The sequence below is a fragment of the Vipera berus genome (assembly GCF_964194415.1).
Source record: "Vipera berus genome assembly, chromosome: 2".
Classification (NCBI taxonomy): domain Eukaryota; kingdom Metazoa; phylum Chordata; class Lepidosauria; order Squamata; family Viperidae; genus Vipera; species Vipera berus.
The window spans coordinates 220,885,047-220,897,192 of record NC_138203.1 but is presented as its reverse complement, the minus strand read 5'-3'; the positions used below and the strand labels follow the sequence as shown (position 1 = coordinate 220,897,192).

The following is a 12,146-nucleotide window of genomic DNA, read 5'->3' as shown; positions in this document are numbered from 1 at the left end:
TTTCATCTCATTGATCAAAGACTTGTTGGCTCCATTTTTGATGAAATTTACAGTGATGTTATTGTCTCTACTTAAGTAGACAATTATCGGACTTAAATACTTGTATACAAGTGGGAAGGTAGAGTAAGAAAAAAAATTGAGGAAGCTCATGGAAATCATTAGTAACACAGTCTTTCTTTTGAAGTTATTTTGAAGTGACAGATGCTGCCACTAATGTTTCAGACCTTTGCCATATCTTGAAATTCAGCTGTATTGTGCTAAATACATTCTATATCAGGGGTGTCAAACTGCCAGCCCACAGGCCGGCTGCATCATCCGGAAGCCACGCCCAGCCGATTGCCAGCAATGGCAAAAAAGGGTCCAATATGTTGCGCGACATCACGTGATGTTGCGAGTTTGACATGTCTGTTCTATATAGTCTGTTAGGTAAAAGAGAAAATACACACAACCCAAACATTTCATGGACACAGACCTGTGTACTGTATCAATATCACATTTTACACCATTTTTTAAACTAATGCAAGCAGTTCTAAACAAAGATCAAGATTAAAGTTGCTGCAGAAGAAAATAAATTAGTTTCTGTACACTGGCACTGTCAAACAAAACCTTTTAATACCTTTTAATACCTTTTAATACCATTACATGTATTAAGCTTTGGTGGAGCAGTGGGCTAATGCCTCCTTAAGTAACACCAGCTGCCTGCAATTAGTGCAGGTTCGCATCCCACCAGGCTCAAGGTTGACTCAGCCTTCCATCCTTCTGAGGTAGGTAAAATGAGGACCCAGATTGTTGGGGGCAATTAAGCTGACTTTGTAATAATGCCGCTTGGGGTGTGTGTGTGAAAGCCCTAATAAGCAGGCATATACATAGAATGAAGGCTACTGCTAAGCTTGTAAGCCGCCCTGAGTCTTCGGAGAAGGGCGGGATATAAATGGAATAAAAATAAATAAATAAAAATAAATACTATTCATGTGATATTTAGGAAAGCGATGATGCTTTTATAACTCAACTTACCTGTGATATGCTTTGTTGCACACTGTGCCTACTGGATAAATGCTGTAAAGATGACAGGGAAAATGTTATTTTTCTCAATACACTGCTTTGGTTCTTTACTTAATTAAGCAGAATTACTTTTACTCTTTAATATGTAATTAATTTGCTTGAACAGATTCCGTCAGTTAGCTATGATGATTAAGTCAGTTTCCCAAAAGTATGGGGGAGGGGGGATGGAATTGGGTAATGACACACAAGTCATTACCCAGTCATAACAGGAACATTTTAAGTTGACTATTGGACAAAAAGGACTTTTTGATAAGCAGCTTTGGGTACAAGTAGTCTTCTACTTTCGGCCATTTATTTAATAACTGTTCAAAGTCATGTCAGCATTGAAAAACAAACTGGTCCTTACACTGATGATCACTGCAATCACATGACCAAAATTCAGATTCTTTGCAAGTGGTATGTATTTATGACACTTGCATTTCCCCAGGCTCATGTGATCACCATTTGGTTTGGCTGAACCCTGGCAAAACCAAATGGCTTTGGCTACATGGAGCTTGAAGGTCTGGGACTTTGGCATCTTTAGCTCTGAATGGGGTGGCACTACCTCAGACAGACTCAGTCCACAATTTGGAGGATGTGCTGGACTTGTGACTCTTGCTCAAAAGAGGGGACCCCTACGATGGCTTATGTTACACCACTGTCCCATGAGCTGCACTAACTGAGGCTTGCTTCTGGATGCAATTCAAGGTGTTGGTCATTACCTATAAAGCCCTGTATGGCATAGGTCCAGATTACTTGAGGAATCATTCTATGACACAGGCCTAACCCACCTGTGCTGGCAGAGGAGGCATGCTGCGGATCCCATCAGTCAAGAAATTCTGCCTGTCAGGGTCCAAGAGAAAAAGCCTTCTCTGCCAGGGCCCTTTGGATCATCTTGCCCTCTGAAGAGAGATTGGTTCACACTTTCCTGACCTTCCACAACAGCCTGAAGATTTGGCTCTCCCATTTGGCTTGGAAACCCCAATGGGAGAGAATCACACTGGAGGTGGTTGATCGACTAATAGCAGTTCCCACCTCTCCTATACATTCTGCTCATTTCCTCCCCATCTTTTAGTTATAACCTGTATTTCTATTGCAATTTTATACCTACATATACATCCATACATACACACACACACACACACATACATACATACATACGGGTTTTGATGTTCTAAGCTGCCCAAAGTTGCCTTGTGGCAAGATGGGCAGCAAACAAATACAATAAATAAAACAAAGTAAACAAATAAATTTGCAACCTTCCCAGGGGGCTTCTGACAAGCAAAGTCAATGTGGGAAGCTGAATTTGCTTAATGATTGTGATAATTTGCTTAATGAATGAGGCAAGAAAGGTGGTAAAATCAGGTGCAACTCATTTCATAACCGCATCACTTAGTGGTCCCAATTGTGGTCATAAGTTGAGGACTATCTGTAATGAAGTGAAAAATTTAGGAAGCACTGAGTTAAAGTAACAGGCTAGAAACTGGGAGATCTAGTCCTGCTTAGACATAAAGCCAGCTGGATCACTCTCTCTCAGTCTTAGGAAGTAGACAATGGCAAACCACCTCCAAAATCTTACCTAGAACACTGCAAGGGCTTGTCAAGGCAGTTTCCAGGAGTTGGTATTAACTCAAAGGCACTCTTTTCCAGACAAATCAGACTAAAGAATTGGGAATTATGGTACCAATTTATCTGCAACTACATTCCCATGAGGTCAATTGCATATTTTTCACAGTAGATTTCTCAACAAAAACAATTGTAATTTGTAATTTTCAGTGTCATTTAAAGTTCTTTCTTTCTTTAATTAGGAACCATCCAGTTATATTAAGTAAAGATATATTATGGTTGGTCACACAGTCAGATGGATTTGTCATTTTTATCCATCTATCAAGTTCTTCCCAAAGACCAGACACACGGAGATTTTGTTATTTGATGGTGTTGAAGATATTTCAGGATGTAAGTGTGCTGCAGCTGCCAAAAAAGTCAACACAGTGCTAGGCTGCATTAACAGAGGAATAGAATAAAGATCACGTGAAGTACTAATACCACTTTACAATGCCTTGGTAAGGCCACACTTGGAATACTGCATCCAGTTTTGGTCACCACGATGTAAAAAAGATGTTGAGACTCTGGAAAGAGTACAGAGAAGAGCAACAAAGATGAGTAGGGGACTGGAGGCTAAAACATATAAGGAACAGCTGCTGGAATTGGGTATATCTAGTTTAATGAAGAGAAGGACTAGGGGTGACATGATAGCAGTGTTCCAATATCTCAGGGGCTGCCACAAAGAAGAGGAAGTGAAGCTATTCTCCAAAGCGCCCGAAGGCAGGACAAGAAGCAATGGATGGAAACTAATCAAGGAGAGAAGCAACCTAGAACTAAGAAGAAACTTCCTGACAGTTAGAACAATTAACCAGTGGAACAACCTGCCTCCAGAAGCAGTGAATGCTCCAACACTGGAAGTTTTTAAGAAGAGACTGGACAGCCATTTGTCTGAAATGGTATAGGGTTTCCTGCCTAAGCAGAGGGTTGGACTAGATGACCTCCAAGGTTCCTTCCAACTTTACTATTATGATTATTTATGATTAAGCTGCTCCATATATAGTGGCCTTTTGCAACTGAGGGAAATTTTGTTAATGATGATGGTGTTCAAGTGATGCTCCAGATGTTTTAGGAAGGCTGCTATTATTGTTACTATTTTTGCTTTCTTTTGTCACAGTCATTTTACTTCTATTTGCCAAATCTTTATATTTTGCGATTTTTTCCATTTGTTCTCTTTTCTTCTCCAAATACTGTACTATCCAGACTTTTTGTTTTTGTTGTCAACAATTGTTATGCCAGGGGAGTTATGTGGCAGGTGCTTGTCTATTTGAATGTGAAATCCCAATTTTCATTTTCTATTACTTTGTCTATTTCTACTTTGTCTATTCCCACTGAGTCTTGCTCATAAGCAAATGACATTTCTTACATCAATGTTGCTACTTTGTCATTCTATTGTTTGTAGGTATTCTATGCAATCTTCTTGCAGCAGATAACTAGGTGATTCACTGTTTCTTCAGCTTCTTTGCAGATAGCATTTGCTGTCTATTGCTGTCCACTGAATTCTGGCTTTTTATGATATTTGTTCTTGATACTTGGTTTTATGTAACTAGAATTAGCCTTCTGTCTCTTTCTTCAGCTTTCCTACTCTTAGCCATTGGAAGGTCCCATTATTACCTGTTTTCCCTGCTTTTTTAATGTGCTGGTCATGTAATACTTTGCCTTGACATGTCTCTCTTCTATTCTTTATTTAGTCTTTCTTGTAGGCTCCAGTATTCAATAAGCCTTCATGGTGTATTAGCTTCAGTGCATAATTGGCAAATTTATCCTCACAACAATCCTTTAATTTAAGTTAATCCGAGAGTTTGATTGGCCAAAATCACCCATTTGAATGAGGATTTGAATCTGAATCTTGCCGGTCCTAAATATACTATACTTGACACAGTTACATAAATAATTTTTGGTTACACAAAATGTTCTTAAACATATCCTTCTTCTCCATAAACAGTCTTACCATTTTGTATAGATCAGACACACTGATCTGATCAGAATCCACAATCTCAAAGTCCTTCCGTGGGACAAGATCCAAGCCCAAATGCCTATGAAGAAACAAGCAAACAAACCCAGAATCAATTTTTTAAAAAATATCTCCAAGATGATCCTTTGATCCTTTAAATGGATTCAGATTTGAGAACAGCTTTCATTCATTTCAGCAATTACTGTAAATTAAAGCATAGCAAAGATGCTTCCCATTTTCCTATTCTTTGTTTAAAATACTGTACATTCTAATAAAAGAGATCAATTGCTCTATTTCATAATTAACACAATAATGAGGAAATGTCACTTAGACTTGGACTAGAGAACCCTGAGCTTAAATTTCTATTAAACTCTCCTCCTGTAACTAGTTGTTAGTTTATTTTTGATGTCTTCATGTCAGTCTTGATTCCTGACAAATATATGGACAAGCCCATACAGTTTTCTGTATGGCAGTATTTTCTAAATTGGTTTGCCATCGCCTCTTACTATGGCTTAAAGAGAATCACTGGCCCAAGGACAAGAAGCAACTGATGGAAACTAGTCAAGGAGAGAAGAAACCTAGAACTAAGGAGAAACTTCCTGACAGAACAATTAACCAGTGGAACAATCTGCCTCCAGAAGCGGTGAATGCTCCAACACTGGAAGTTTTTAAGAAGAGACTGGACAACCATTTGCTGAAATGGTATAGGGTTTCCTGCCTGAGCAAGAGGTTGGACTAGATGACTTCCAAGGTCCCTTCCAACATCATCATCGATGATGATGATGATGATGATGATGATGATGATGATGATGATGATGATGTTTATCTGACTTCTTGGGCCTGAGGCAAAATTAGAAATTAGAACCCAGTCTCTTGGCTTGCAGCACTTTATCCTCTATATCAATCTGGCTTTCTATTAAAAGTACAAATAGCCATGCACCCTTCATAGTATAATTATGCCATATCCTATCAATTATTATGCTTGTAGTGTTTATTTATCCTACTATACATATGGGAATCTGTACTAAACATCATATTGTTAAGGTTAGAATTATTTAGTAGTTGGCTTTATCACTACCCAGTGATAACTTTTATCAAAAACATCACAGCAAGTATAATAGTTCAACCTTTACTATGAGGTGTTACAGAAAAAAGGTTTGATTCAGGAAGCACTTTTTATAAGTCTCTATGCAGGCACATGTATGAAGTACTAGCACGTCCATTAACTATTTTGATTTGCACTGCACCTTCGTACGCATATAGCACTGATAATAAAGAGACAGAATACTTCTAACATGGCACTGCACAAGGCTGAAAATCCAAAGTATAACTGTCCAATGAATGCTGAAGACTTTATCAACACTACAATATGCAACACAGATTTTGAACTGACCAGCCTTTACTATATGGACTTTTGTTGGCAGGGTGATGTCTCTGCTTTTTAGTGTGCTGTCTAGATTTGCCATGGCTTTCCTCCGCAGGAGCAAGCGTCTTTTAATTTCTTGGCTGCAGTCCCCATCTGTGGTGATCTTGGAGCCCAGGAAAATAAAATCTGTCACTACCTCCATTTCTTCCCCATCTATTTGCCAGGAATTGAGAGAGTCAGATGCCATGATCTTGGTTTTCTTAATGTTAAGTTTATCTGTATATAGTTTGGTCATATAAAGAATGTGAATGAGGCCCGAATCACCAAACTAATATACTGAGAGATAATAAAGATACTGAGAGAAAGGGAAAGTCAGAAAAATTAACAGATGAATGAGATGGATCCTGAAAAAGTGAGAAGTTTAAAGAGCAAGAGATATGATGTATAGAGATGGAGGAGCCAAGAATGTGAAAAGAAAGCATGGAGATATATTTTGAATGATTTCAGTGTAAATGTGATTTACTAAGAATTGTTTTTCTATTCTCTTAACTCCTGTCTTTTCTTTTGTTCACTTCTTCTCATTATTTTTCTGTGCTTTGAATAATACTGTTTATCCCAAAAGACCATAATATGACAATATGTGGGCTATATATGAAGCTTCTGACTCTTTTCAAATTCTATTATTTCACCATTACATTTATTTAAACAAAACTAGAACCATACTTACTCATTTCCCCAGTCCAATCGTACAGTGAGATGTCTCTTGACTTCTCGAACTTGATCCTGGATCAAATGACCAGAAAGTAATTGTCTGCGAAGATCAATCAGTTCATTCATCACATGGCGTAGCTTGTAGAACAGATCTATCTTATGTTTCTGTGAACATTTTATTTTTTTCAAAAGCAGAAAGGGAGAAAAAAAGATTGAGAACCCTGAAAATTTCCTGACAAAACCAAGAATGGCATAGTTTACATTTTAAACCTCAGATTTGAATACATAGGTAATCCTCATTTATCAACCACAACTGAAAATAAAACTACGATTGTGCTTATGATATTGCTTTAGCTTTCCTTTGCTTTACAGCTCTGTGAAGGTCATTAAGGCAATGATTGGTCACTGTTATCTTTCTATCACCATTGTAACTACAGACACTGTTGCTCCACAAGGAATACTTGTAGAATACATATGTATTGTGAAATAATTATTTTCAGAAGTATGGCAGCACTTCAAACCAATTTCAGTGAAGCATTGACTGCAGAGGCAGATGAATATAACTTTATTTACTGAGCAGAGCTTTTCGCATTACATTCTACTCCCCCCCCCCAAGAACTGCAGTTGCAAAGTGTCATTTAGCAATAGCAATCCCAGCAGTGCCGGTTGCCATCATAACCCCCGGGACCATGCAGGTCGATAAGTCAGGACCTCATATAACTGTGACATGAGAAGTGCCAGGATTGCAGTCATTGAGTGAAGAAGTCAAGTGGCCTTCTCTCTTAACAACTACAGTATTTCACTCAAAGACCAAGATTCCATTCCCAATTATAGTCATAAGTCGAGGACTATCTGTATAGGACTATCTATAAGTAAGATTTATCACAATGGACTATGAAGAATAAGTGCTATTGGTTAGGAAGGGTATACATCACTAATTTTATCTTGGAGAAGGGGACTACATTCCACCACAATCAGATTGCTAACACCTTTTTTAAAAGTACAACCAAAAATATAAAAGTGCTAATAAATAAATAAAAAACAATATACAGAATAGAGATTACATGAATGCCATTTGTAAAAACTAAAATATGTATCTATAAGGTCTTAATATAGAACTAATTCAATACTTTAACATACAATCTGCCTTCATTTAGTGATCACAATTTGTTCCAGCAATATGGTTGTTAAGTGAAATCATACAAAATGGTTACATAGCAAATTGCTGCAAAGACCATTGGTTGCTGCCATCTCATTTAGATAAAGCATTACTCTCATTCTGGCATGGATATTTGTTAGTTGTAGAAATTTGGCCATAAGTGCATGCATTGGTCATAAAATAATATTACTGTTTTATCGTCATCATCATTTTAGCCATTGTCTATCCACTGCAAAATGAAAACCTCTTCTACCTGTTTCCAACCAATATGATCCTGAGCGTTCTTTTGCTAATTGGGCCTGCAATACTTGATATTGTTGATCCATCTTGTTTTAGATCTCTTTCATGGATGCTTTTTATCAAGTGGGACCCATTCTATGACTTGCCTAGGTCCACCTGCCATTAGTTCTTCTTGCTACGTGACCAGCCCATTTTCATTTCAATTCCTTTACTCTCTTGATGATATTGTATACATTTGTTTGTTCTCTAATCCATGTGCAGGTCTTTCCACCTTGTCTTGTAATGCCGAGCATGTATCTTTCCATGGCTCTTTGCGCCTCTCGTAGCTTTTGTACTGATTGCAAGGATATGGTCTATGTTTCACTGGCATGTTAGAGCAGACAGCACACACTGATCAAACTTTTCTCTTCAGATATAGAGGGAGGTTGTTCTTGAAAATTATGCTTAGCTTGCCAAATGTCTGCCAACCACATTTAACACACCGTTCAATTTACTTTATTATATCACCTTCCACTGAGACCCATTGGCCAAGGTATATTTAGTGGTCTACTACATCTAGTTCTTCTCCAGATATATATTTTTTTCTTTCTTTGGTGAATTTATTAAACATAACCTGGCTCTTTTACAGGTTTATTTTTAAGCCAAATGGTTCTCCTGCTTTGTGCAGCTCTTGCATGAATCTTTGTAGCTCTTCTGAGTCTTGTGAGAAGAGAACACCATCATCTGTAAATCTTAAGTGATTTAAATAGGCACCATTGATTTTTATTCCATCATTTGCCCAGTGTAGTTTGCAAAATACTTCTTCAAGGCAGGCTGAGAAAAGGATAGGTGATATTGTATCGCCTTGTCGTACACCTTGTTCTATGTTGATTTCCACTTTAAGATCATTAAGGCAAATTGTTGCCATTGTTTTTTCATATATTGATTGTAGTAAGTTTATGTAAGCAGTGTCTATGACTTGGTTGAGCAATACCTTAATTGTTGCTTGCTGGAATACTGAGTTAAACACCTTTTTGTAGTCAATAAAAGCCATAAACTGAGACATGATGTACTGTTGTGCCTTTCAATGACTTGTTGAACAACCTTGATGTGATCCATTGTGCTGTAGCCACTTCTGAACTTTGCCTGCTCCTTTGGCTGTGCATCATTTAATGTTCTCAATATTCCTTTTGTTATTATCTTGGTGAAAACCTTGTAGTTGACTGAAAGGAGGCTTATTGGGCGATAGTTCTCTAAATCACCTTGGGCCCCTTTCCTGTGCATAAGAATCACTTCAGCATTTTCCTGTGCATCAGGTATTTTTTCTTCTCTGAGACATCTCATGTAGTTTTGCTAGTTATCTGGGGTAAACTGTGACCACCAGCTTTCAGCATTTCAACTGTAATACAGTCATTTCCTGAAGCTTTGCCATTTTTCATTGATTTTATGGCACTTGATACTTCCTCCACTAGAATATCTGACATTTCCTCTTTTGCGGGTGTTGTTACTTTTGAGTGATCTTGATCTCTGTATAGCTCTGAATAGAATTTTCCAATTATTTCTAATATTTCCTGTCTTGTTCTACACACAGAGCCATCTTCAAGTTTTAGTGCCAAAACCTTCTTTCTTGTATTTATAAGCTCGCATTTTGCTCTATTAATCCCTTTGTTTTCTTCAATTGCCTTTTTCACAAGCTTCACATTAAACTGACATGTTTCTTATTTATTACCATTTATTGTCACTTTATTTGTAAGTGGTTGTAAACCAAGGATCTAGTTTTGTTAGATCTAGTCATATACACTATCTATTACTCCATCTTCTCTGTATTTAGGTGCCTTTAATAGTGATTTAAAGATTCTTTATCTCACATGATTTGATCTTGTTCTGTTACACTTTCTTTTGCTTTCAGATCAATATCTATGATAATGTGATTTTGGGAAGTATTATTAAGGATCTCAACGTGATGTTGAATTATATTCCTAAAATTTGGTATCTTATGAAGATCTCTGGCTTTATCCAGCTTGGGCTAGAAAGAGAATAATTTTATAAGATTGGAAAGAAAGTTGCTCTCCTGATTTTAAGGAATGGATCTAGAAAATATATTTGATAACTATTCTTTAAAAATTCTATGCATTATAAAAATATGAAGCATTGTGTTGCTATAAGTTTAAATTAATTACTTGTAGATATTTATAACTTTTCTTTTTGTTCATTTTTATGTTATAGTATTCATTTGATTGTTATATATTCAACTTTTTCACTGTATTATCACTATTCAATGTTTTTTCTTCTTTACTATTATAAGATAAAAATCAAAAATAACTCACTGAATTAAGGAGAAACTTCCTAACAGTGAGGACAATTAACCATTGGAACAGCTTGCCTTCAGAAGTTGTGGGTGCTTCATCACCGGAGATTTTTAAGAAGAATGGACAACCTATCTGAAATGGTACAGGGTCTCCCTTCCAGCTCTATTCTGATTGATTGATTGAAAATGATGTGTATCAAACCACAAAAACAGAAATTAGTAAGTGTGTTGTGCTTGACCAATTTTCCAACTCCCCCCTTGTACAGTGGAGATTATTTAAACAAGCATTTTCTTCCTGTGCTGCTTTTCTCCACAGCACAGTGTTTTTACAAAAGATACTAACTGCAAGTTAATAGCGCAGTTCTGTGACTTTCGTTAGTCAGCTGCTGCTGTAACTGACAAGACTTTAATCACTTTCACACCTTCAGCTTTTGTTTGCCTCCAAGCAGCTGGAGGGTTGGAACTGGGCTAGGGAAACAGCTGCTGCTCACACATTCCTTTCAATGTGTATTCTCCATTGTGTGCCTATTTACGTTCTTGTAATCACTTCCTCTCTGATGAATGTAAATGTCAAGGTATTGATTTAACAGCTAATCAGCTTATGTAATGTAAGATGTAAGATGTAATAATGGGAATGACTCAGCAGGGTCTGTGTCTCTTTAAGAGCCTTTGTATAAAGGAAAGGCTCTGCTGATGTCTTCTTTCTTCTTCCGTTTCCTGCTGTAACTCTGGTTTGTTGGATTCTGCTGTATTAGTTTGTGTACGTATATTGTTCCTGGTGTATGATATTGTAGATAGCGTAAGATAAACCACCATTTACTATAGACCACTGTTTACTGTATTTACTCCTGGGTTATCTTGTGCAATAAGACTGTGCACGCTCTGATAGTAAATACAAATATTAATCACCTTCTTGCTAATTATCCCTGTAATAGGGGGAGCATTCCAGAGAAGTGGTGAAAAAGGGAAGCTGAAGTAAAATCATAAGCAAGTTGTGGTAACATGATTTTCCAATTAGTGGCCATACCATTAAGTATATGAATTGGTGGTCTTAATTGTGGTTGCTAAACAAGGACTACCTGTGTTACTTATTTACTTTTGGTTTTATCTCTTTTTCATTTGTGTTCATAAAGTACTTATTAATATATAATATATTGTACATTTGATCTATTTTGATTTGGAAAGATATTTTTCTGTACCCCAGCTTGGGGTATTATCAGACATTTTTGCCTTCCATAGCTTCAGAAAATATAAGTTCAGCACATCTTTTATCTGCTCCTATGTTTTGTTTACAACATTATACAGGTAGTCCTCAACTTAAAACAGTTCATTTAGTGACCATTCAAAGTTACAACAGCACTGAAAAAAGTGACTTATGACCATTTTCCATATTTACAACTATTGCAGCATCTCCATTAACACATGATCAAAATTCAGATGCTTGGCAACTGATTCATATTTATGACGGTTGCAGTGTCCCAAGGTCATGTGATCACCTTTTGTGACTTTCTGACAAGCAAAGTCAATGGGGAAGCCAGATTCACTTAAAAATGTGTTATTGACTTAACAACTATAGTGATTCACTTAACTATTGTGGCATGAAGTATCATAAAATGGGACACTTAACAAGTGACTCAATTGTGGTTATAAATTGAGGACTACCTGTAATCTGGAAATAATCTACTCTAATAACAGTGTGCTATACAATGTTCACCCTTAAGTAAAAAGTTGAGACTCACTGACCTATCTTAGCTATAATTATAAAATAAGGCACAATGAAAAGTTA

The 12,146-nt window shown here is 36.9% G+C and overlaps 1 protein-coding gene across 1 annotated transcript in view; it reads right to left on the bottom strand.

Annotated features, from left to right (window-relative positions):
* Positions 1–12,146, bottom strand: part of DOCK3 (dedicator of cytokinesis 3) — a gene marked incomplete at both ends in the record, with an annotated part of 182,953 nt that overhangs the window by 143,757 nt on the left and 27,050 nt on the right. Inside the window, 3 exons of the mRNA XM_081319050.1 lie at positions 1,015–1,056; positions 4,595–4,679; positions 6,691–6,839. Coding sequence (XP_081175176.1) covers positions 1,015–1,056; positions 4,595–4,679; positions 6,691–6,839 — 276 coding nt within the window. The remainder of the gene's footprint in view (positions 1–1,014; positions 1,057–4,594; positions 4,680–6,690; positions 6,840–12,146) is intronic.